This window comes from Rutilus rutilus (assembly GCF_951802725.1).
Source record: "Rutilus rutilus genome assembly, chromosome: 6".
NCBI classification, from domain to species: domain Eukaryota; kingdom Metazoa; phylum Chordata; class Actinopteri; order Cypriniformes; family Leuciscidae; genus Rutilus; species Rutilus rutilus.
Genome location: NC_140214.1, coordinates 20,122,326 through 20,149,804, shown reverse-complemented (window position 1 = coordinate 20,149,804; position 27,479 = coordinate 20,122,326). Strand labels below are relative to the sequence as shown.

Sequence of the window (27,479 nt, the reverse complement as noted above, 5' to 3'; positions counted from 1 at the left end):
ATCAGGGATATTATAAAACATAAGCTGTATACACTACTGCCATTCAAAAATTTGGGGTCAGTGAGATGTTTTCAATGAAAACAATACATTTATTTGCAAGGATGCATGTAAAAATGATCAAAAGTGACAATTAAGACTAACATTTTAACAAAACAACAACAACAACAACAACAAAAACTTTCTATTTATCAAAGAATCCTGAAAAAATTGTATCATGGTTTCCACAAAACTAACAGGCAGCATAACTGTTTTCAACATTAATTATAAGGACCATTTCTTGAACACCAAATAGCATAAAAGAATGATTTCTGAAGGATCATGACATAACCTTGAGACAGTCTCAAGTCTCAGACTACAACTGTGCATTGATATAGTGAGGAAACCATTGAATTGATACAGTCCTTGTATACAGTTAAATCAATGTACAAAAGCAAAGCAATAAATAAGGAGCAAGGTTTCACTTGAATCATATATCAAATCAGTTACATTAGCATCCTTGAAGCACCTGGATAGTGGCAATTATAGTTTATCTGCGCTCATGATCCTTATTGTTGCAAACTGCGCAATGCGCATAGAGTGAAACAGAAACATACATTCTATTGTAAAAACATTGAGATCAAAATAACGGATTGCTCATCTTCACTCTTTTAGGTTAGATGTAATAAATATTCTGGTACTAGCTAGCTCTGTTCAGCTGAAATATGCATCCTTTGAACTTTAAATGATGAGACTGTTAAAAAAGTCAAAACAAATGTTAATCTTGGCACATTACAAACTTATTTGTTTATTATTTTGCAGTACACTGACTGGAATTTCTGCTAGCATCGGTGCCGTAGGACAGACACATCAGTGTGGTCTTTGATCCACCTCATATAGCACATCAAAGCAGGGCTCAAATGAAAAGCTTTATTTGCCATCCCCACCTTGGCTCTTTCTAGCTCAGAGACAGTCAGAATGTATTCAATGCGCTCTCATCTCCACCACTTATCCACGGTGACACTTATCCTGAAACTGCATGCTATACATACAATAGAGGACTTGTATGTAAAATATAAGCAATTTTGTACAAAGAAAGTGAAAAGCGGATCTGTATGAATTATACTGTTTGTAGTTGGAGAAAATCTACATACAGTAGACGCACGGTTTGATGCAACATTCTTTCAATTTTACATTCAGTTTTTTCATATCACCTCAGTATTAGATATTATCATCATAGTTTTATGCTAAACATTCAGCTCAGATTGAATTCTAAATTATATAATTGCACATATACTCTATGTACATAGTTGACATTTTACATTTATGCATTTGGCAGATGCTTTTATCCAAAGCGGCTTACATTGCATTCAAGGTATACATTTTTATCATTCCCTGGGAAAATCATCTAATGTTTGAGCTGTAGGCTCGACTGTTGAGATTTGTAGAATATTTGCAATTTGAAATAACTGTTTTATATTTTAATATATTTTATTGATTTATTCCTGTGATAGTAAAAAGCAGAATTTTAAGCATCATTACTCCAGTCTTCAGTGTCACATGATCCTTCAGAAATATTTCTAATATGCTGATTTGGTTTTCAAGAAAAAATTCGTATTATCATCAATGTTGACAATATACATACACACACACACATACATACATACATATGCATATGGTGTGTGTGCGTGTGTGTATTGCCCTTTCTGCATTCTGAGTAATCTGATTTATGTATTCAGCAGACAAATCCGACAGTTATGTTTGCTCTTATGTGTGCGATGAAAACAACTGCCCCTACAAAACTTTGTTAGGCTGATTTCAGATTTGCCATTTTTAGCGCGTCACAGATATGCCTCGGGTTCCTGCTCTTTACCAATGTTTTTAGTCCAAGATTTAATTCTTGAAAGTCATCATGCCTGCTGTGTTAAACCCACTGTCCTCATTTCAATGCCCTGGTCTGTAGCCAACACTGGTCTCCCCCCCTCCCCCCCCAGTCAACTCCATCCCCAATCACAATCTTATGAATGGCAGCCAATCAGAGCCTGCTCCCCTCTGCAAACTGCATCCTTGTCCAGCAGAGCAAGAAAGAAAGGATAGAGCTGGAGAGAGAGAGGGCTTTATGTGTAAGTGAGGGAGAGAGAGAGAGAGAAAGAGAGAGAGAGAGGCAGCTGGAGTCTCACACACAACTGTAGTCAGTCTTGGAATCTGAGCGCTGCCAAGAGGCGAGCATAGAAGCCAGCGTCGTACTTCCATGAGGATGACATGCTCTCAGAAGAGCACAGGAGGCTGTTTTGTTAAGGTAAGAGCCTTATGCTTTTTACTCTTCAGATAACGCCAGCTAATCTAAAAAGCATAGAAAAAGCATTGCAATTTTATTACTAGTTCCAAAATGTTGCCGTGGAACTGACAACAGTCGAAACTCAATACTTTGGAATGCTTCCATCTCCATTGAATTACATTTTTCCATTTTAACAACCTCAACAACCTTGGACTTGGACTTGATTTTTAATGTAATAGATTTGAATAGCTTTTGCCCTCTGTCATAATGCCACAGATCTGCCATATAATCTTACATGTCATATGATCTTACATGAAATGCCAGTCATCTGCCCCTTTGATTTGTGCTCTATCTATCCATCCATCCATCTAATATGTTTTCTAACCGATTTAATTTGTCATTGTAATTTGCTGTAATTAATTGGATTATATATTCAAGTATTGAAAATGCTGTTTATACTTGTGTGTGTGTGTGTGTATATATATATATATATATATATACACACATATACATATATGGATATATAATTACATTTATTTATGTGCAAACAAAGCGTGGCATTCTTTAAACCAATGCACTTATAGTTTAACTTTACCACCCACAGGAGTCATCACTGCAGCTAAAGTTTCTAAAAATCCTCCTCTATCCCTATGCGTTTAATCACCCCGTCGCTTTTTACAAGGAGGTGTGCACACGTGTTTAGAGGTCTGTGTGCGTATTTGATCCTTGACATAAAACATATCAATGTCAACGCAGGGAAATTGCTTTCATGCACCACTGTCTCTGTTTGTGATCCTTAACCCAGGGTTTTAGCTATAGCGGTGCAGATTCTGGAGTATGTTGGCAAAGCTGAAACACTAAACCTGCATAAGCAGCGCTCTGTGTTTAAAGTGTTCATGTAGGATGGACAACCATGAGCATTTTTGCAGCTTTCATTTCAATTGTGTGTACCACTTGTGACTGTGGAAGTCAAATGTAAGACTATAGACAAATCACTCTGAGTGCAATATCGCCAATAAGGATTGTTTCTTGTCTGTGTGTGCATGTTATTACCTAAAACCACCCTTGCACATTGACTATGCAAACCACTCTTGTTGTTAGACTTTAGTTTAGATCAGATTTTTCAGGTTTTGGTGCTTCTGAACTCAAGCCAATATGCAAACTTTGATTTATACATCTGACGTGAACACATAATGGCATGACTGTTTCACACAAATTAAAGCGCACACTTCCTCTGAGCCAGTGTCACATGTATAATTGCCTTTCAACACAGAGATAAATCATGAGATAAAGCCCCACATGCTTCCACTCAGGGCATCTCTCCCTCTCTCTCTCTCCCTCCGTCTCCTGATATCATCTCCCTCTATTTCTTTCCGCCTCGAAATGCGAGGCAATTTGCCTCATAATGAGGTGAAAGATCCAACCAATGTATTTCTTTTCAGGGAGGTACTATAATAACATTTATACCCTGACCTGAGGAAGTGACCTATAAAAAGGCATTTTAGGAGGTCAAGGACTGTTCTTCTAGTCTGAACACATCTGAATTGTAGTGGGAATGTCATAACAGTTAAACCTCTAGCACTGTTAGTGAGCATTTCTAGTATCCGCAACTGTGTATTGAGCAGCCCTCCCTTCCTTTTTGCCCTTCTCTGACAACACGCATCATTTTTTTAATCAGACAGGACCTCCGTCAGCTCCTGCTTTTGAATGCATTACATTCTCAGAGCCACACGAAATCAGAGAAAGTGTTCTGTCTAATAACTGAGAGTATAAATGATTGCCTTGAGTCTGTGAACCTGGCAGAATCAAAGCCGGTCCTCCAGGCAGGCTATCAACATGGTGCATATCTGATCTGTACCAAAGTTTCAAAACAAAGAAGACAGGGCATTAATATTGCAAGGGAGAGGCCAGCTGTGAGAGCCGTCCAGGATGAGGTATGGAGTGATGGGGAGATTCATACAGGGAAGAGAGGAGAGAAAAAGGTCTTGGGCTCCCCCAAGTGGAAACTATTGCATCTGTGGCTTGTTGTTAGTGTCAAATGTTAAAGTACTGGATAAGAGTGCCTTCAGTCCCTGTAAATGTAAATATGTATTACTAATGCTTAAATATATGCAGTTATGTAGGTGATTTAGGCTGCTGAACATATGGCAAGGACAGTCATGGGCATAAAAAATTGCATTAGATTTGCATTTGAACTTGTATAGCACCAGAATTCAGGCAAAATGAAAAAACAAGGTATTATGTGTCATTAGAGAGCCTAGATTTGGTTCCACAATAGCTTAGATACAAGGACTAAATGTACTTGACTCTGAGCTACGGGCATTAATGCTAATTAATAGGTGATATATGACACTGCCCGAGAGTGTATCTAATGCCCATCTTTCTCTTTCCCTGGCCAATTCACTGACCACGTATACCTTAAAATTCATGAGATGTCAAAGGCTGCTTATTATGCGGTGCACATCTAGGATTAATATTCTAATAAGGTTCATGGAAAGAGTTGAAATTATAACTGCAGCATTTAATCATAATAATAATCAAAGTGGATTACATGTTACAAAACAGAAATGGTTTTTATGCCAGCCGGGGGCAAGACTAACAAGGAAATACACAGCACTTTATTAAACGATATTAAACAGTAAAAAAGACATTTACACACGCAGCCATAGCCTGATGTCATGCTGAATGATGAGTATAACGTGTAGTTTTAAGCACTCTGCAAAAATGTTACACTGGAAGCTATTTTATTGAAAATTCCTTTCATATTGACAGAAAATTGGTTGATCTGAAATTACAGTGTACAAAGACAAAGGAAGTTGGAATGTGATGAATGTTCTGAGATGGTAGAGGTCAGAAATGAAGTGGGCGCTCTGGAATACCTGCTTCTGATTGGTCAATCGAGGCATTCAGAGGATTGACATTTCCATTGCAACAGTCGGGTTCCAGAAGTAAAAAAAAATCATTCATTTGCAATATGAATATATTTATAATCGATTTTTTGAACAATTACTTGTTAAAAATTAATAAACCTTTAAAGACAGACCTAATGAGAGTTACAATGTTGTTAATCATTGACATATGCTTTTGTTAAAGCCATCACAGCCTGCATTATTTAAACTTATTTCTTTCAAATAATCATATTTAACAGTGCAATTCCTGGTTGAAAAATTACATTAATCACGATTCTGCAAAGAAATGTCCATCAATCAGAGATTTGCTACAAGCAAATCACATCTAAAAAACTCTTTAGCACCTGCCCACTCCCATGAGCACTACAAACAATGTAATTGTCTCCCTTTGCTCTCAAGTTACTTAAACATTTGTGTATGTATGTATGCATGTATGTGTGTGTGTGTGTGTGTGTGTGTGTGTGTGTGTGTGTGTGTGTGTGTGTGTGTGTGTGTGTGTGTGTGTGTGTATTTAGTGTTGACAATCGATTAAAAAATGTATTAATCACACATTTTTCCGTTATTAATCGCGATTAATCACAGCTAAAATTAAAGTTTTTTATATTCTAATACTTTCACACTGAATCTCCAAAATAATGTAGAAACAACAAAGTAACAAACAACATAAAATATTAAATTTTTTATATTAAATATTTAATGCCATCTTTTTACGAAGCACTATGAATGAAGGTGCACTGGGGTGCACTTATAATGTTAGTATGATTTTTACATAAAAAATTGTCATAATTGAGAAATAAAAGGCATTTTTCCTACCCTGATTTTAGTGCTCGGATTTGAACGGGCGTGTCTGCTGTGAGACTTAAGTGTTAACGTCCATTGCTATGATTGGCTAACATCTTTGCATATGAAAAGCTGGAATGTGGAACTCTCTCAAAATTTTTTAGCACGCTTTACTATTTAGGACGTTTGTATTGATGTTCAGTTCTTGAATGAATCGTTCTTTTGAGCCGATTTATAGGAAGTAACCGGTCGTGCCGGTTCATTAATCTAACTGAATCAAGCTTTAGTTCTGGGTTGATGACGCAAGACGCACAAGCCGAAGTAGCACATCCGACTCAAAAAGACCCGAATGAGCCGGTTCAACCAGAGGAGTCTGATGAGCGAGTTGGCAATACTATGCAAGCCTGTGGCACGTATGTTATTAAACAAAATTGTATTCAAACTTGCAAAAGCCTTTCTGATTAGAGATGTAAATAAATTTTACTATAGTTTATTGTGCATTCAGATTATATTTTAAGTTAAGTCAAATCAAGCAGTTTAAAAGACTGGTTTATTCTTTCTATATACTTTAGACATGTAGAACATATCCATGTTTATGCATGTCTGTAATGTGTTCTGTAGGTGTGAAACTTTTACGAATCTTATCCAAGATGTAGACTGCTCAATGCTGGTCAGTCATATCAGACATAAAGGATCCGCGAAAGAAACTGTGACCACAAAACACCATTAACTTAAGTGAATGACAGGCAATAATCATCCATTTCTGTCAGGACCACTATCATCAAATACGATTGACCATTAGTATAGTTTGGATTGGCGGTATGGTTCTGTTCTGGGCGAGAACTCCCTGCGCATCCATGCAGCCTAGCATGGATAAGAGCAGGGAGAGCAGCAAATAACCCCCCTTAGGGTAAACAGAACAGAACCAACAAAAATGTATTGCAGATATCATAAATGTCAATATTTTAATGTACAACATAATTCGAAAATTTAGTCTGATTCAAAGGGGAATCAGAATGGCAAATCCTGACTGGACGAGAGGAGGAGCTGGGGATGGAGGAGGGTAATTAGCTCCTGAGAAATGCGATAGACGCAGTGTTGCCAACTTAGCGCCTTTGTCGTTATTTTTAGCGACTTTTCAGACCCCTTTAGCGACATATTTTCAAAAAAGCGACTAGCCACAAATCTAGCGACTTTTTGGACAAACCTCAGTAACCTCCAAATGTTGCCAGCACAGTCCTGCGAGCGCGAGATCTTGCTTTTCTCCCTGCCGTCACACCTCTCTCTGCGTCAGTGAATGAGAGGAGCAGCAGCACGGCAGCTGACAGACGTGAATGAGTTGTTGTTTCTACGGACTTATCACTTATCTGCTTCTCTTTTGTTTTATATTTAAAGAATTTAGTTTGACCATTTTTCCCCCTTTCTTTTCTTGTGCTTATCACTTGTAATACTCCCTATTACAGTGCTTTAGTTCAGTTCCTGAACTCTCAATTCAGATCATTTTACACATAAAAAATGTAGTCATTCTCGTTCTATTGTCTGACAAAAAATATAGCAAATGAGAACAGCTTTATTGTACATTCGGCTATATTATATTATATTAAATTTAAAATACAGTATGTGAGCATGAATTTAACAAGAAAAAACATTAGGCAGGCAGAACGCAAGTACGACGCGATGATGTCATGAATATGCTAATTGACGTATAACGTCATCTAGCGACATTTAAGCGACTATTAGGGAAGGCGTTAGCTACTTTCCTTTGAAAATAGTTGGCAACATTGGATAGATGTTGATAATACTGAAGGAGTTTATATATGAATATGGTGATAGGCGTCGTATTCCTATAGGTGGACGTGGATTAGCTGAGAGTCAGCTGATGCGAGCTTGACTAACGTGACTTGCCAGAACTACCGCTACGCTTGATATGCGTTTCACAAATAACGTTTTATTTGAATGTTTCAAAATGCATTGACACAAATGACTTTATTTGAATGTTTCATTGATATAACACGGCACTGAGTTGTTAGAAAAGAAACGTGTAGTAACATCATCGTTTGATGATATAACCGATCGGTTTTTGAACCAGTTCATTGAAACTAACTGTCCGAAAGAACCGGTACACAGAAATGAATCTGACTTTACATCACCAGTGGTCATGTCACACCAAATATTGATTTGATTTAGTTCATAGAAGTTAAATTAATAAATAAAATCTATTTTTGACATTATTTTTGAAAGCATCCTCACTTTACAGCATTTCTGCACAAGTGCCTAAAACTTCTGTTTCTTTATAAAATCCCAAAAGGACTCTCTGTGTGGATTATACCGGCTGTTGTCAGACTCCTTTTGCATAAAAAAAATCTCACTGGATTATTACAATTAATGGCAAAAAGAATGTTTGGAAATGTAAACTGATATTTACTACTAACACACAATACTAATGTGCCTAATACACAGTTGTAATAGAAATTATTCAACCCCCAATGCAAATCAGGTTTATTGGCAACATTTACAGACTTTCAGCTGTTTAAGCAACACATAAGCACATAAGTAACATCTTTAAATCAACAGTTTTATATTTCTCCATTTTTATTTTTATTATATTGTTCGCAGTGCTTGATGGGATTGTAGTTCTTTCTCTCGTTAAAGCCATTCAGTACATAGTCTTGTACCTTGGTCTTTTTGTCCGATTCACCTTGTTGGTTGGTTTTGGTTCATGCCATATAACTATTTCACAAAAAGGTGTTTTTTTTTTTTTTACACATCATGTTTTCCCTCAAAATCTGGTCTCCATTAGGAACCCAAGCGATCCCACTGACTTAAAGAATTCTATTCAGCGCCCGATTACTATACCTACAAAATACAGACTTGCTCTCTCGTTAAACACAAATGCAACTGGCGCCATCTTGCCTCAGTAATCGATTGTAGGACTTTAGTATTAATGTTACTGTAATATTGTTGCTGTGTTTGTATTGATGCTAGGCTGATAAACTCAAATCAATATTTACTGTACACATATTTATTTATTTTGGTGTGTAGTGTGTAACTTGACAGCTAAACTGAAGCCTGCTGGCCATGTTGAACACTGATGTGTATGCTTACAGCGGTTCAGCAAAGTAATAGTGGCGTTAAATATCTCTCGGGACAGACATTCAAACATTTAAGGACATTAAAACTCTGTTTGCCACATTTAAGGAGATGCTAGTGAAAAATGCACTCTAAAAGGTGAATAGGAGGTGAGTAATGTTTCACTTAATCCCAGTTAATTGAATGCATCTCACATCGGCTGTCATGCTTAAACACTCAGCCAGAAAGCTCAGGAATAAACATGGCAGGCCACTCTGCCAGCAGCAATCACTATTTGAGGCAGTGAGCAAGAGCTTTTAGGTCGTGTGACCAGCATTTGAATCCAACCCTAGTCATTCTGTGACATATAATCAAGGTCTGCTATTGATCCCGCTACGTACGTTGATTTCTTTTGGCTCTGATGTAGTTATAACACCCGTACTATAGTACTCCCTCTGGAAATCGATTTGGATGTGGAACATATTAAGAGGACAAGGGAATAAGAAGATACCACTGGAATAAGAATCAATTTGTGAATAAGGGTTGTTACTTCATTCACTTGCACTTTGTTGAATCATTGTTTGTGACTGCAGAAGAAAAAAAACCCACATGAGATGCGAACGTTATCTCGATCAATAATGATGCTGAGGGTCTCGACCGAATAACAGGAAAATAATTGGTCACTGTCACCGTGAAAGATTGGGTGGTAAAATTTCCATTATGACATTTTTTCCATCATCATTTTTATTTTCCCATTAGCCTAATTGTTATTTTGGCATCTTTATTAACTCATGTAAATTTTTTATTTCATCATTTAATATTGTGCACGCAGGAATACGAACAGTCTAGTCATCTATACAATCACGACCTGAGCGGGCAAGACAGGATATTATCATTAATTTATATTTAAATTCGGCATGTACCGGAAGTTGCGATAGTCTTTTCTTCCCTATTGTGACATATTTGAGTGAAATGGCTTCTCGAACAAGAAAAAAATTTAGAGCGGGAATTGATTTTGTCCATTGGAAATTGATTGGATTGTTGTGGTTTGCTATTGCTGTGATCTCATGTGAGTAACAGGTTGTCCCGCCCTCTGGCCAGCGAGAGGGAGAAGTTAGTTTGATAAAAGATTATGAGGGCACATGAACTTAAAAAAATAATAATGATGTGCATAGATAAATCATAATAAGTACTGCAATCTTCCATAAAAAATTAATATTGTCATCTTTGATTTCATGGCGACAACACAAGTTACATCACAAAACTTTGTTCAGTGAAATACATTAACAACTTTTACAATGGGAATGCTTCTAATGCAGAAAAACACATTAGACAATATATTGTATTTTTATCAATCGAAATGACAGACAGCATTTTTGATAGGCTACTGAGACCGCACTAGTGAAGGTTACAGTGAGCCTTTGAATTGCAAAATTATTCAGTTTCAAAGCGTTCTAAGCATCGCACACTTAAGACATCTGATGGTTCAACTCATTTGAATGTAACGAATGCATGTGAAATGACATGTTCTGCAAAACGATTGCAAGCGTCTTCATTCATTTGTAACCTAAAAATGTAATCTAATAACAGTAAATACCATTAAATATTAATTATCTATATTTAGGGTTGGGTATTGTTTGAATTTTAGCGATTCCAATTCTGAATCTGCAAATCGATTCTGATTCAATCCAAAGTCAAACATTTAGATATCAAACATTTATTCAATATAAGTCAAATGTAAAATACCACTGCAGAGTTTTCTTTTTATAAATAAAATATAGATTTATCCTTATTAAAGTTACAAAAGTTATTCAGTCAAGACCAGTGAGTGATTTTTTTTTTTTTTCTCTTTCGCATCTTGTTGCGCTTGAATGGTTTAAACCCATTAAAATGTGCACACGGGAATCGATAGGCGGAGTCGAAATTTTTATTTTATAACAAGTATCTGATTCCAGAATGGGAATCAATTTTCTATTCCCAACCCATATCTATATTATAATATATGTAGTCTTTTATTTTTGTTTATCCATTTTCAGTTAACCCATGATAACAGTCTGTCCTGTCCTTAACCCAGACCTGGTGCAGAATGCCATTTTAGCCATGTTTACCAATGCAAGCATTTCTGTTAATTGCACGGGCATGTTATACTGTATGCAACATTTTGTTGGCTACGTGTTTGATCTTCTGTGAATAGAATATTGCATGAAGGCCCTGTGGGATACACTCCGCAAACAACAAAAGGATTACAGTAGAAGAAACGGGTGTTGCATCTTGACAAGGGCTGCAGTGACCTCCAACACACTGTATGTAACTTTTTTGCTTTGATTATTTTTTATAGGGAATCAAAGGAGGATCAAAGGCGATTCTACAATGTCAGGGTTGCTGATGTTGCCATTTACATCACTTTCAACTCAGCACTGCCCACCCTACTTAGCTTATTCATAAGGAGTCGCTGTCATCGTGACGATCGATTGGCTGCAATGATGATGAATCACTTATTTTGGCTGCTTCCACTGGTCTTTCCGCACCTGAGCTCTCCAGTCATATTGCTAGAGAGGAATGATGGGAATCTCTTTCACAACTGGAACCATCTGATGGAAGGAGATAAAATTGTGCTGCACAGATCCAAAAGAGACTGGATGTGGAGGCAGTTCTTCCTGTCGGAGGAATACACAGGAAGTAACTATCAGTATGTCGGCAAGGTGAGAGTCAATGATAACACAAGCTCAGAACGAACGAGCCTCCTTGGCTAGCAAAAGTGGGCTTGGAGGAGATGCAAATGCCTGATTTTTGCATTCCTATTTCGTTTTCCTGAGCTTTATATGGTTTGACACTGGATTTGAACACGTTCATGTGTGGCAAGCACTTCAGAAAAATGGATGCCGTCATCAAAGAACATAAAGTAGCACAAATATGAATTACACACTCACTGAGGCATGAATATTCACATTCCAGAGAGACAGAAAGCGAATAAGACTGGGAGAGAGTCGTTTCGAGACAGAATACTTTGTACCAGGGTTTAGTTTTTACCGCTTTCATTTCCAGGACAAAGTGGCTCCGCTGAGACCTGACAGGAATCAACAATTATGGGCTATTTCACTCACTCTTTTTCATTCACCCCATTGACTTCCAACCCATCTGCAGTGGCTGTGTGAAGGAAGGGACTGCAATTCATCAAGTCACAGTTCAGAGGCATGCTATATTTATGCCATTGCCACATTAAACATGAAAGAGGAGTCCATACTGACATTCAGCTGCACAGCCCCTGTTATTAAAACACTGACTGGGTTGTACACGTACAAACTTTGGAGGACATGTATAGAATATACTATGACAAATAGGTTTAAACCGTACTATTTTTATTTAAATATTTTATTCTTGTTTAGCACATAGGCTACTAATAATGCTACCATGAAAGAGAACATTTGCATCACGTAGTCAAAAGGTTAGCTGTGCACATGTACACAATTGGAACCTGTCTACTAAACTTTGGGCAAGTTAACTTGGATTAAGTGGACTTGATATGGTAATTACTGTATTTGGCTAGTGCAAGTAGACAGTGAGATCTGAATCAGTGGGAGTGTATAAAATTAAACAGAACACGTGTGCATCGATATCTCTTTCCAGTCAGTCATTGCAGTGTAAAGGAGTCAAGAGTCCAATGTTTGTATTCAGGTTGCCCACATCACATGTATTAAGTAGCCTATAATACTGAATTTAGGTTACGATTCGATCAGATAAGGCAGTCACGATTCGATTCCAGAACGATTAATAGGCCTACGTTAGTTTCCTATTGAGTAAAGTGCAAAACGCTAAATATTTTGTAAAAACCGAGTTCTGACTGCATTCGTTTGGTGACAGGTGACTGACGTCGTTTGGTTCGCAACATGCAAAATGTCACTCACCTGTGCACTAATAGTGACTTCGGATTCCGTTGTAATGTAACGTTACGTTTATGCATCACAGATTATTGACACCCTTTTTTTCGGAAAGATGGCATTGCTGTGCGGTCTCACTGAAATAGAATCGACTCACATCGAGTCTCACTCTTTCGAATCGCTAGAACCTAGAAGCTTCAATCGCATGCTGAGGACATCTGATGGTAAATGCAACAAAAACACAGAAAAATCATTCACATTTTACAAATAAATAGCAAGTGTTTTCATTAAAGTGTAACTGTAATCTAATAATATCTAAAATATGTAGCCTAGTATTTTAATTTTGGTAGCGTAAAACCAATTTTTATTTTTATTTTTTACTATGGCGTAGGCAACTAAATAATCCTTGTTTACTCAAATCACGTACGTGACTTGGCCAGTTTGTATGAAACAGAAACAAAATTAATCGAAAAAAAAAAATATTACAGGTTTGGAAGTAATATGAACAAATTGCGTGTAGGCTATTTATAAATAGGCTACATTGTTTGAAATAAGTGCACTGCAACATACATAAATTGAGGGTGAGTATAGTGTATGCAGTGAACACTGTTTAGGGACTCTGCGGATCAGAACGGTTTTTATGTTAAGGCAAATAAAAAGCTGCTTTTGTAACATTTCGCTTCGTGGTGTTTTCCTATGTAATATCAGTTAGTGCGGATTATATAAAGTGTTTGTTATGAGATCCTGCTGACGCGCTGAGTGTGTTTGAGGGGTCAGCGGGTGGAATCAGACCATTGGCTCTTTCTAAAAACAGACTTTAGAGCCCAGGATAAATGCATTAAATGGCCATGACTCTGGCCAGATGCTGGACTGCACTCATAAACGCATGAAACAATTGCTTATTTGATTTTTTTTTTTTTTTTTTTATTCACTGAAGCCTGTTGGAACCCATAGTCTCATCCCACAGGTTAAAATTGAATTGAACAGCTTTAGGGCAAATCAACCAATTTAAGGGAAACTCAATGACCCAACCGGTGGGATGTATCAGGGTTATTTTTCAATTAGGGGAACTTTTCTGTCCCCTTGTAAGACTTAAAAAAAAAAAAAAGTGAGAGTGTTGACATTAAAATGTTCTGTTTTAGGCTTGTTCATATACCAAGACTTTTAAACTTTCCTTCATAAAAAAATGAAATAAAAACCGTCACGTCACGTCATTTCAAGTCAAATATCCTAAAGCAAAAAGCGTTATTGATTTGTTTTCTAACAAGTTACCAACAACAATCAATTTGAATGTTATACTAGAGGACAGTGATGAGATCCAGTTTAAATGGTAGGATGACAGTGTGGGCAAAGATGGAAATAATTACAATTCACTACTAAAATGAAAAGTCATGGAAATCATTCATGTACCTAACATTTCATATTTTTAGAAATGCAAATGGAAATGCAATAAAAACACAGTGGTAAAATCGGACTAAAAGCTTCATTAGTATTTAATGGAATATGCTCTGAAGACTTGTACTTTTAAGACTCTTTCTTTAAGATGTCTGTGGCTTTTATGAGTTTCTATTGTCCCTAGAGAGCTTTCCCTTTAAAAGATTCTTCTTCTAAGCTGCTAACCAGTGGTTAAATTGGGCCGGGGCTCTCCGGGGCTCAGCCCCGGCACATAAGCCTGCTCGTTTGCAGTCAGTTGCCTATAGGAAATTATGTCACATAAAATTTGATAAAAGTGATGCTTTTGAAAACATATTTCTGATTATAAATGAAAGATTTTGAAATGGCATGTCTATTTTGTCTCGGCGGAGCTGAGATGAGAACAATCGGAACACGGCCGTACTCTTGTTCAGCTGCTTAATCTCGTTGTCAGTCGACCATGATCGCGCACCGCTCGCGCATGCCATGCTCATCTAGGTAGGCTACTACTCAGAACTCCGACATGGATAAATGTACGCAGCAATAATGAATGTTCCTGGGAGATCCGTAGTTGCGCGGGATGTGGAAGCGCGCAAAAGTTCCAGAACCTTCTACTGCCTTAAAAAAAAAAAAAAAAAAAAACCCGAGCTACTGACCGCCGCTGCAGCAACAGATCAGTTTTGTCAAGTTCAGCACAACGTTGGTTGTACAAAAAGTGCCCTGGCCTTGAATAACAAGGTAAGGAAAAAATGTTTGGCACATTGTATGGGTCACTATATCATAACAAGGTAATACAATGTGTAATCAAGCGTTTTATATTTAATATGAGAGAAATCGGCTACACATGCCGTGGACGTGACACAAAAAATCTTTAACTTTTAGGTGGCAAAATATTTTTTTGTAATTCTGTGAATTACACTGCAAACCAAAGTACTACCCACCGGATGAAGAAGGGTTGGCTCTCCACAGAACATAACATATTCATTTTATTTTATTTTTCATGTTCGCATTTATGAGGAAAAAACCATGTCACGGACGGGACCGCTCTGAATGTGGCACTAAAAGACTGTTTGAAACTTTCACTGAGACCTCAAACAGAAAGCACAAAGCCTTTCTTTAAAATTAATTTCGTTTTGTATTAATTGTATCTTAATTTTAATCAATGTTTCATTTCAAAAATAAGAAGTAAATATAGTATATAGACAATAGATAGCCTAATCACGACACGGACGCGCCGGCGAGTGAACTGGACTCTCGTCTCATAAATGAACCGAAACTCAGCGTATAAGGGAGCCTACTTGCCTGACAGACCTGATAAATATATCTATAGAAAGCTTGGAAGGTCTTCTTTTCAAAACGAAAGAAAACAGACCGCTGCTTGTGTAGCCTAATCCGTATGAAATGTGCATTTCTCTCTGGCGAGTTTACTACTGCGAAGATTGCATCGTCAACTTCATCTATGCAGGGCACTGACACAGAAAACACTTGTTTATTAATAAACAATTAAAATGTCTCCTTGCTATATTTTACATATTCATAATCATTACTTTTGATGGTTCTTTGTGACAGCTTTTAGGTGCTTTATTGGCAGCGCCACCCTTACATGAACGCGTCACCACCGCATCAGCACCGAAAACAGGACATTTTTTTCAATCCCTGTTTTGGCAGGGGGGAAAACTGATCAGAAAATGTAACGAAACGTTGTAGAAATGTAGTGGAGTAGAAAGTATAATAATTGCTGCAAAATGTAACGAAGTAAAAGTCAAACGTATGCACTATTGATTCTACTTAAGTAAAGCCTACAGAAACGAAGTATTTGTACTTCGTTACATTCCACCACTGCTGATTAACAGTAATGTAAATGCTAAATGTCCTAATACCTGTTGATACTACAACAATGCAAATATGCTCTTAACCTTGCAGTTTTTCACATATCATGTAAGACTCAATTTCTCCATTTCTTTGCACAAAACTCTCCAGAAAATACCATTTAATAGTTTATTTTTCAAAAAAAAATCCCGGGGGGGCATACCCCCGGACCCCCCTAGGGAGAGCCCCCCCACAGAATAAATCCCAATTTAACCCCTGCTGCTAACCATGATCGAAAACAAGACTAGCTGAAGTTCACTGGTTAATAAAACATGGCAGCATATCATATTAACATTTTGCTGAAGGAAGGGCTTTTATGCTACTCTACTAGTGATTAGAATGTTTGATTTAAAAAATATCCACAAATTATGTGGCAAATTTCAGATCTGTGCATTGCGACATGGTTAAGTCACTGTCTGCTTTCTGTCCATGCAGCTTCGCTCAGACAAAGACATAGGAGACGGAACTGCCAGATATGTTCTCTCTGGGGAAGGAGCAGGCACAGTATTTCGTATCGATGAGAAGTCTGGGGATTTACATGCTACTCAGAGACTGGACAGAGAGGAAAAGGCCTCTTACACACTGCAGGCCCAGGCTTTCAACAAGATCACGGGCCTCCCCCTGGAGCCTGCCACTGAATTCATTGTCAAGATACATGACATCAATGACAATGAGCCCAAATTCACCAGAGCTGTCTACTCTGCCAGTGTACCTGAAATGTCAGACGTCGGTGAGTGAATGAAAATTACTTTTTCTCCTGTTGTTGTTATTTGAAGTGCATTTACTGTCATGCTGGAATACTGCACCAGTGTGTGATATTCCTGTCACTGCAGTGTTTTTAAGGTCAAGGATGGCACACTGCTATTGGTTGGAGTTTTTGAAGCATGTATTGTTATGGAGTGTGGCATTTAAACAAGTGAGCTGAACTTTCAAAATGTTTTGTTTGGCTTTGATTTAAGTCTTTATCATATTAACCCACAGTTACTCAACATTTTGTTTATGAATTATTTTATTTTATATTTTATTTTATTTTAATTTAATTTTGTGTACCCCTGTATTTAAAAATGAAAAGACATAAATAAATGGTATATAGTCCCACATGAGTTATATAAAAAAAATATTCGTTCAGACAGGAGAATTTGATGTGGGTGGGGGGAGGGTTTAAGTACTGACATTTTCTATTTATTACTTGGTGTTTGTTGCACATAAGTAAATACAAATATGTATAGCAAATTAAACTAGTGCCATGGTTCTGCTAATAATCAGAAATAACCATATTACCTAAAAGTAGCAGTTTTCTAGGAATGTACAGTTAATAATATGTACTGTAGGTAGTCAAATGCAAATATATGTAATCACTAAAAGCAGTGCCCGCAAGGATCTGTCTCTCTTGAGTCCTGATGTAGTGTCTAATGGAAGAGATCTTATCACATTTTCTATTTACATCTAATTCCCATTCGCACATCATCTATCACCACTGTCTCACACAATCAGTGGCTCTGTAGTGACACTGCACCATACATATTCACAGCGCATGAATATTCAGGAGATTCATGCTGTTTCTCAGTAATATCATAATAACCTCTGGTTATCCCGTTTCCAATCAAGTCAGTCCTCAAGCAGTCTGTTTGGTATCGTCTCCCCAAAGAAAATCTAATGATGTTCTTCCCTCTCTCATTTTCAGCTGGAATCTAATATAAGGGACTGTACATCGTATTTATGAAATTATTGCCCTCAATCAAAATGAAAGTGTCATCATATTATGAAGCACTCATTACCCTCTGACACACAACCCTAGGACAAAACCAATTCAATATGTATTTTCTAATAAAAGGAATGGTTGTAAATCTAGGTTAGAGGCACTGTAGCCTTTGAACCATAATGAATGCTAATAATTCAGTTCTGAAAACAAAACAATGACCCAACTATTTCTTTTCTTTTCATGACTGTACCCCTTTTTTGAGAGCTTGGTTCTTCACATTTGAGAAATTTAATATTATGCAAATACACTCACCTAAAGGATTATTAGGAACACCATACTAATACTGTGTTTGACCCCCTTTCGCCTTCAGAACTGCCTTAATTCTACGTGGCATTGATTCAACAAGGTGCTGAAAGCATTCTTTAGAAATGTTGGCCCATATTGATAGGATAGCATCTTGCAGTTGATGGAGATTTGTGGGATGCACATCCAGGGCTCCCGCTTTGTGACATGGTGCATTATCCTGCTGGAAGTAGCCATCAGAGGGATGGGTACATGGTGGTCATAAAGGGATGGACATGGTCAGAAACAATGCTCAGGTAGGCAGTGGCATTTAAACGATGCCCAATTGGCACTAAGGGGCCTAAAGTGTGCCAATAAAACATCCCCCACACCATTACACCACCACCACCAGCCTGCACAGTGGTAACAAGGCATGATGGATCCATGTTCTCATTCTGTTTACGCCAAATTCTGACTCTACCATCTGAATGTCTCAACAGAAATCGAGACTCATCAGACCAGGCAACATTTTTCCGGTCTTCAACTGTCCAATTTTGGTGAGCTCGTGCAAATTGTAGCCTCTTTTTCCTATTTGTAGTGGAGATGAGTGGTACCCGGTGGGGTCTTCTGCTGTTGTAGCCCATCCGCCTCAAGGTTGTGCGTGTTGTGGCTTCACAAATGCTTTGCTGCATACCTCGGTTGTAACGAGTGGTTATTTCAGTCAAAGTTGCTCTTCTATCAGCTTGAATCAGTCGGCCCATTCTCCTCTGACCTCTAGCATCAACAAGGCATTTTCGCCCACAGGACTGCCGCATACTGGATGTTTTTCCCTTTTCACACCATTCTTTGTAAACCCTAGAAATGGTTGTGTGTGAAAATCCCAGTAACTGAGCAGATTGTGAAATACTTACATACCAACAACCATGCCACACTCAAAATGGCTTAAATCACCTTTCTTTCCCATTCTGACATTCCGTTTGGAGTTCAGGAGATTGTCTTGACCAGGACCACACCCCTAAATGCATTGAAGCAACTGCCATGTGATTGGTTGATTAGATAATTGCATTAATGAGAAATTGAGCAGGTGTTCCTAATAATCCTTTAGGTGAGTGTATATTGCCAAACACACAACCCTTCCTCCCAAAAAAAGTATTATATAGGCTCTAATCGGTTAAATTGTAATACTAATTAACTGTATCTTCTCCACTGCTACCCAAATTAATATTGTATTGCTGAAAGGTTGGTCTTTCATAGTTCTACAGACCCAGTTATGTTCTCAATTATGCTTGATTGAAATATTAACTTATAAATTCTTTAATTTAAATAAATATTGCCATGCAGTATGATGATGCAAATATTAGAGTTCATACTGTAGTTACTTATTTCTGATTGCAGATTTTGGTATTTTGGCAAATCTGAGGACATTTTACAACATTGTTGATGTTTTTATTTTTTTGGTGTCAACATAAAAGAGAAGCAGGGCACTTATTTAAACATCTGCAGATCTCCATTTGCTCTCATCTCCAATCTCAAAACTCATTTATGTTTTTTCTTATAAATTTATTTATAGGTACTTTTGTAATAGAAGTCAATGCCACTGATGCAGATGATGCCACATACGGGAACAGTGCTAAACTCGTGTACAGCATTCTACAAGGGCAGCCCTACTTCTCTGTGGATCCTGAGACAGGTGAGTCCTCCAAACATTTTGTTGAAAACATATTCTCTGCTGACATACTACTATGATGTATGCCTGAGGCCATTTGACAAGGTAAGGCAGGGATGTTACTTTTTATGTGGAATGTCTGAAGCATGAAGATCACACACTGCTGTGCCTGGTTAAGATCCAGCTAGAATATTTGCTTTACACAAAATAAAATAAATCTTTGAAATGGAACAAATTACTAAGCCTTGTATTATTGCTTTTGCTGAGAAGAATGCAAGTTAAGCTTGATAAATGTAGCAATATAAAGGTTACGGATGCAAAATATTAAGATTAAGGCATAATCGCAAGCCCAAGCAGGGACATAAAATACTGGCCCTTTAAAAAAAAGTAGCGCTATAAATCAAATAAATTAAAAAATATATAAATTATTATATAATATGAAAAATGGAAGTATACAATTATTTTTATTATGCAATAAGTTCCCTGGGACTGAAAAAAAGCTGTCCTGTATTAAACTGTGAAAAATGTGTAGATAAATTAATAAACATTTTCTTAGAACAAAAAGGCAGAATCAGAAAATAAGAATACATTTAAAATTGTGTGTGTAGCCATTAGGCTACTCCAGTCTTTAGTGTCACATGAATCCTTCAGAAATCATTCTAGAATGCTGATTTGGTGCTCAAGAAAAAAAAAAATGAAACCGTAATACATATTTTTTTCAGGATTCTTTGATGAATAGAAAGTTTAAAAGAACAGAATTTATTTGAAATAAAAATCCTTTGTAACATTATAAATGTATTTACTGTCACTTTTGACCAATTTATTGTGTCTTTGCTGTATAAAAGTATATATTTTTTTTAAACAGATTAATATTAATACATTTTACATTTGCACAATGTTATTGATATGTTGTTTTATGATTGATGGTTAATCAGTGTTTTCTGTGCAGGAATTGTCAGAATAGCCCTTTCCAGTATGGATCGGGAAGTGCGGAAGGAGTATCAGGTGGTTATTCAAGCCAAAGACATGGCAGGACAGATGGGTGGTCTGTCTGGAACCACCACGGTCAACGTCACCCTTACAGATGTTAATGACAGCCCGCCACGTTTTGCTTACAGTAAGATGTCACTAATTCATAAGTGCTTTTAAAGTCAAAGTGAATTGCAACCCATCTACTGTTTGAATTGATTTTCTGACATATTTCCAAGAAAGAAGGCATATTTAACAAGAAAAAGTGTAGGGTGGGACTTGTACATTAAATAACATAATGGAATGTGACTTCACTATATTGCTGCAAATGGTTATTAGTTAGTTATTAGAAGTTAATTAAAATATAATGAGGATATTTTTTTGTCTTAAGATTAACATTAACAGAACCAAATGCATTAAGTAATCAAATAGGGTCAATGTTGACTTTTAAAGCCATAAAAGCCTTATAATTAAGACTAAAATGGGCAAAAAACTAAAAATACTGCATATGGTTGAAATAAATGTAGCCTCTTTTCTTTTCGAGGTTCTTACCACCTAAGCACTTATGAGTCGGCAGAAATCGGATCAACTGTGGGCAGAATAAAAGCCAATGATGGTGACGAGGGAGAAAATGCTGAAATGAAATACAGAATTGTGGAAGGAGACGGCAAAGAATATCTAGATATAATTACAGATGAGATATCCCAAGAGGGTGTTATCGTTGTCAAAAAGGTAAAAACCTGTAGCATTATTTATGAATAGGTTATGATGTATAACGCAGTGAAAATATGTACAGCCACTCTTTTTGATCTTCATCCAGAAACTGGACTATGAAAGCAAGCGTGTGTACACTGTGAAAGTGGAGGTGACTAACACACACCAGGACCCCAACTTCTTTCATCTGGGCCCATTCTCTGACACAGCTATCATCAAGGTCACAGCCAAAGATGTGGATGAGCCTCCTATCTTCAGCAGGCCTCAGTATGTCTTTGAGGTCAATGAGGACACACCAAAAGGAACAGCAATTGGAACTATTACAGCCTGGGACCCCGATGCCACAGATTACCCAATTCAGTGAGCACTTGAAATATTTAATAATTCAACACTAACTGCAGGGAATTCACCAATGTGGTTTGCACCTGCTGGCAGTATTTTATTTGCACACACTGTCTGCACAGCACCTGAATCATTAAATTAATTATGCAAATCAGATAACGGCACAAACACGCCCCAAAAAAATCTGTTGAATGCAATTTGCATGCTGCAATTCTCAGTTTTGCAAGCTGATTCTGCTCTAGGTTGTAGAAGGTACAGCAGATTACCGGGATCTGACATACTTCACTGGGGCTGCATTGCTCCAGCGCCTGAATCGAGTCTTTAAAATAACAAAAATGCACTTGACTGCAAAACTGCAAAAAAAAGATTAAAAAAAATGGACATATGCCCAGTTTACACTCTTCTTCATTTGATTATCATTTGATGAATTACTGCTGCTGCTCTACTGATGTCTAGAAAATGTACACAAACCAATAGTGCTGACTTTTGGTGTATAATGCACAATCTGTTTTAAGTCTAATCTACATAGAAAGATTTGTGTGCAGTGAAACGAATGACAGTTTAAAAACACATGCCACAGTACTATATATGCAGATAGCGCATAGTGAAACTGGATTGTGGGTGGCTAGCAAATGAAATGCAGGTTTTTGCACTGAAATATAATGCAAAAATGGGGTGTAAACTGTTTGGTGAATTTGCTCCAGTGAGTTTAATTTAGTTTATAGCACGGTATAGTGTTGGAGCAGTGCCCGCTATTGGTTCTAAAAACTTGAAAATACTTTAAAAAGGTTACAATAAAAAAGAAAAATCACATTGTGAGATGCAAAGTTACAATTGTTCATGGAAATCAACATGATGAGTTGAGAAGTCATATTTTATATAGTCACAGTTCATTTTCTGGCAGCTGGCTGATCCAATTTATAACAACTGCTATGCAATGACACCCCTTCTTCAGACTTCAGGGAATGTCAGTGACTATTCAACTTATTTTTATTTATTTCTTAAACTTGCCCATAGATATGCAGTAGATCACCACACAGACCCAGAGAGACTCTACCACATCGACCCCAAGAATGGATCCATCACAATTCTTAAGTCTCTTGACAGGGAAGTGTCAAAGTGGCACAACATCTCAGTCCTGGCCAGTGAGATGAGTAAGTAAATACATGCATAAAGAAATAGCGTTGCCTGGTGACATATCACATATGATGTGTTACCAGGCTATTTATTTAAACCTAAATAAGTATGAGAATGAAAATATCTTTCTTGGCTATTTTACACTGTTACTCTCATCAGATAACCCTCATCAAAGAAGCCGTGTTCCTGTCTTGATAAAAGTTTTGGATGTGAATGACAATGCGCCAGAGTTTGCCATGATTTATGAGACATTTGTGTGTGAGAATGTCAAAGCTGGGCAGGTAGGTAAAATTGATATATGCTTTTGACTGTGTGACCATGAAATGGAATTATTAAATTATTAAAATGGTTGTAAACAGAACATATTATTCTGCATATTCAAAAACATGTCTTCCATTTCAGCTCATACAGACTATCAGTGCCATCGACACAGACGAACCGCTTGTGGGTCACAAATTTGTATTCAGCTTGAGTTCGATGAATCCAAACTTCACCATCTTTGATAATGAAGGTGAATAAATCTTTCCTTTGACGGATAAATCTTGAAGCTTATGGAAAAGGCATATTTAATCTCTTTTTCTATTTTGGCACTAACAAAAACAGCTTTATTTTTCCTGTTGTTTGACTCAGCATGAGATAATATCTCCAGCTCTGACTGTTTGAATGTTCTCTTAACCCCCACCTCTCCCAAAGATAACACAGCCAGAATCCTGACCAGAAGAAGTGGATTTAACAGGCGTGAAATGAGTGTCTACTATCTGCCAGTAGTTATCTCCGACAGCGACTACCCCATCCAGAGCAGCACCAGCACTTTGACCATTCGTGTGTGCAGCTGTGACGCCACCGGCAACATGCGTTCCTGCAGTGTTGATGCGTTGCTGCTCTCTGCTGGCCTCAGCACTGGGGCACTAGTGGCGATACTTCTCTGCATCCTTATCCTTCTTAGTGAGTTTTCACCCACTGCGTTACTAGCTAGCAAGTGGTACTGTATCCTTCCATGCCTCTGCACTTTACTCACGATTTATCTCAACAAGGGAACAGAAGAGCTGTCAGTCAATAAATGGGAAAACAAAGTAACTTGCATTACTTATTTGAAAAAGTAACTCAGATATTTGGTTGTAAATTTAAAAGTAATGCATTACTTTACAGTAATCTGATTATGAAAGTCACATTACTGGTAATGCATTACTCCCAACACTGGTAACCGAAGTAGTGACAGATCTTTTTTCTGTATTGTGACATACATCTGAGTGTTGATTGGTTGTTGATTGGATAAAGGCAGATTGAATGTGAGCTTGCAGTTGATTGAGCTTGCAGGGTTTAAACATACTACATGATTGGTAAAGTCCTGCATGCGACACCAGAGAAAAGTCTGTAATTTCTCCAGACAATCCAGTTATGACTAAAAATTACAAATTAAAAAAAGAAAGGAAAAAAAAAACATATGCATGGATGAATCGTTCACAATAAGATAACATGCATTTAGAAAAAAAAAAAAGATTTTAATTTCATGCCAGCTTTAACAATGATGATACTGACCAAGGTCCCATCTGTTCACTCTTTTCCAGTGATTGTGGTGCTGTTCTCAGCTTTAAAGAAGCAGAGGAGGAAGGAACCGCTGATCATCTCCAAAGAAGACGTCAGGGATAACGTAGTCAGCTATAACGACGAGGGAGGCGGCGAGGAGGACACGCAAGCCTTTGACATCGGCACACTGCGCCACCCGGAGGTGATCGAAAGCAACAAGCTGCGGCGCGACATCATCCCTGAGATGCTGTTTCCCTATCACAGACCTTCACCCATGAAGGAGTGTGCGGATGTTAGAGACTTCATTATTAGCAGACTGCAAGACAACGACACAGACCCTTTCGCACCTCCCTATGACTCTCTCGCTACTTATGCTTATGAGGGCAATGGATCAATCGCTGAGTCACTGAGCTCTCTGGAGTCCTCTGTGACTGAGGGAGACCATGAATATGATTACCTCTCTAACTGGGGGCCGCAGTTTAAAAAACTTGCTGACATGTACATTGGAAAGGATACGGGAGTTGCCAAATAGGCTGCCATTCATTGACATTCATATTCTCTGTATGTACTCTTGGATCGCACTCTGGGCTGTGAGGCATAACTTGAAAGAAGAACAAAAAAGGATACTTCACACATGAAGTCTTTTTTCTTTTGTTTTCTACCAACACAAGCGGAATTTCACTTTTATGATGGATTTTTTTTTTTTGTGGACAGTGTTGTGGTAAGGTGATTTTGTGTTAATAAGAGAAGTGATTTTTGTTTTTTGTTCACTTGCAGAAAAAAAAAAAAAACTTGACAGAGGAGAAAAATGAGTGAATGAGTTTGTGACTTTAAAAACATGGACAGTGACAAGACTGCCTTCGTCTTATGACAGATTGTAAAGGACTCTTCCCTGTTTCCTCTACGGCCCTGTCCCAAATGGAACCCTATGCCCTTGCGATCTTCCTCCAAGTCACACTTTCATGACGTAATGCCACCTTGACTGTTGGGTAGACGTCTTGCTTTAGTGCGGCTTCGGCAAAAGTGTGCATCGTGAGCACATATCAGCCGCAAAGGGGACCCTTCTGAAACCTAAAATGACAAATGGGACAGCCTACGGTCTTGTGGACTTAACGGACACGTGTTTTCGGCAGCCATTGTGTCCACAAGACCGCAAGTGCACATGAAGTGTGCCATTTGGGACAGGGCCATCCTTTGACGATGGTGGCGTATCCAGGAATTCAGCATCACAAATCACGTTGTGCTACAATCCCCTGTTTCATGGTTCCATGACATCATGTGAAAATTAACTGGCGAAAAAAAAAAAAAAAAACTGGGTGTATTTAAGTTCTATAAAGTCATTCTTCAGAATGTATGTCAGTCATACAGGTTTTGAACGACGGAAGGGTAAGTAAATGATGACAATGTTCATTTTTGGGTGAACTGTTTCTTTACAGGACTTTACATAGAGGGATTTCAGTTATATTGGCTACAATTGAATGTGAGTGGAGAAATGTTTCATCGCAGACTCGGCCTCTTTACACATCCTGTGAAGTCCTCCCTTGTTGAAACATAATTGCAGCATTATCATTACAGCACTGAAAGCTTACAGAGAAACAGGGGAGTATTTCTACATCTGTATGAAACGTTGTTCAATTCAAATTCATTTGCTTGTGTGAAGTTTGCTTAATTTGCAAAACTGCAGATTACACTAAAATCAAATAGAAGTGTCACAAAGAATGCTGCAGCACACTGAGCTTGTGTGAATTAATATTGTCAAAGTGTTTTATATACACATTTTTTAAGTATATATTTTAATAAAAAATATGAATGCACTTCTGGTCGCCTAACTTTTTTAGGTCTCTATCTCTATCTCTCACAAAAGCAAAGAACTAAAGATTAACAGATAATAGAGGATTTCTGGGAAATAGAAAACCTGTCACATTTTGAGTTTATTTGTTCATGTTTAGAGTTCTTTTTTTTTTTTTTACCTCTTTTTCTGTTCTATTCATGTCTGTGTTTCCCGGTTATTCCATCTGGTTCAGTCTTCTTCCATCCCCTGCCTGTTTGTCTATTTGGTTACAGATTTGATTAGAGTCCTTAGTTCAGGTGTCTAGTTAGTTTCTCCCTTCGTTTTCAGAGTATTTAAGCCCTGTGTTTAGTCCTGTCTAATTGTCTGTCGTCGTTGCTGTTTACTGGTTGTTCTGGTCTTGTTTTTGGTATTTTCTGAGAAGCCTGAGTATTTCTGTTAGTTTGATTTTGTTTTCAATAAAGACTGCTGCACTAAGATCCAGTTTCACCCTTCCTTGCTACCGGGAGTGACACAACCAGGGTTCACTGTTGGGGATCTTCTGAAAAATCTTTTCCATTGTGGCCTGCCAAAGTCTGCAACTTTGTCTTAAACTGGATCTTAGCTGTGATAATTAATTTGAATTTCCCCAGTGGAAACTTAACACATTCCGCATTGTCTAGAGCAATTACTGTATGTTCAATGCAGAATTTTTGCAAATGTTTAATGCCAAATGCTGCTGTTGTGTAATAATTCCTTTGTGTTGTCAACTTTGGTTTCACAAAGGCTTTTGTTCTGTGTCTACAGCCAACTTGGAACACAGTAAGATCTCTCTTTATCAAATATTATTTCATATTATTTGTGATGGTTTATCATATAAAGAAATGGCATGCACAATATCATTCTGTTTCAATAATAAGACTTTGTTTTGAGGTAGAATTATGCATACTTTAAATAATTAAATTGCTGCAAGCAGTTACATTGCTGTGCTTTCTGGGATATCTAGAAAAGGTGTGCGAAAATAATACAAAGAAATAAACAACTTTGCACATCCATTGTTTGCAATGATCCTACAATACCGGAGATTGTTTCATGACCTCATTTGTAGGACCCAGGGTTATTTTTGTGACAGCGCCACCTAGCCAATTCTGCTCCATCAGAGGAGACCTGATTCAAACCTTAAAAAAAATAAAAAATAAA

The 27,479-nt window shown here is 37.6% G+C and overlaps 1 protein-coding gene across 1 annotated transcript; it reads left to right on the top strand.

Annotated features, from left to right (window-relative positions):
* The first annotated feature begins 2,170 nt into the window (after positions 1–2,170).
* cdh10a (cadherin 10, type 2a (T2-cadherin)) lies at positions 2,171–25,806 on the top strand. The gene is made up of 12 exons (XM_084411121.1): positions 2,171–2,275; positions 11,351–11,714; positions 16,608–16,902; positions 19,727–19,846; positions 20,772–20,939; positions 21,336–21,523; positions 21,612–21,865; positions 22,865–23,001; positions 23,144–23,265; positions 23,387–23,495; positions 23,678–23,929; positions 24,553–25,806. Exons 2-12 carry the CDS (start codon positions 11,493–11,495, stop codon positions 25,041–25,043), a joined length of 2,358 nt encoding a protein of 785 aa, XP_084267247.1. The 5' UTR covers positions 2,171–2,275; positions 11,351–11,492; the 3' UTR covers positions 25,044–25,806.
* Positions 25,807–27,479: the final 1,673 nt, after the last annotated feature.

Coding starts and splice junctions, on each gene's coding strand:
- cdh10a (XM_084411121.1), top strand. CDS start 11,493: ATGATGATGAATCACTTATTTTGGCTGCTTCCACTGGTCTTTCCGCAC. Junction 11,715..16,607: donor ACTATCAGTATGTCGGCAAG/GTGAGAGTCAAT, acceptor CTGTCCATGCAG/CTTCGCTCAGACAAAGACAT. Junction 23,002..23,143: donor AGTCCTGGCCAGTGAGATGA/GTAAGTAAATAC, acceptor TACTCTCATCAG/ATAACCCTCATCAAAGAAGC.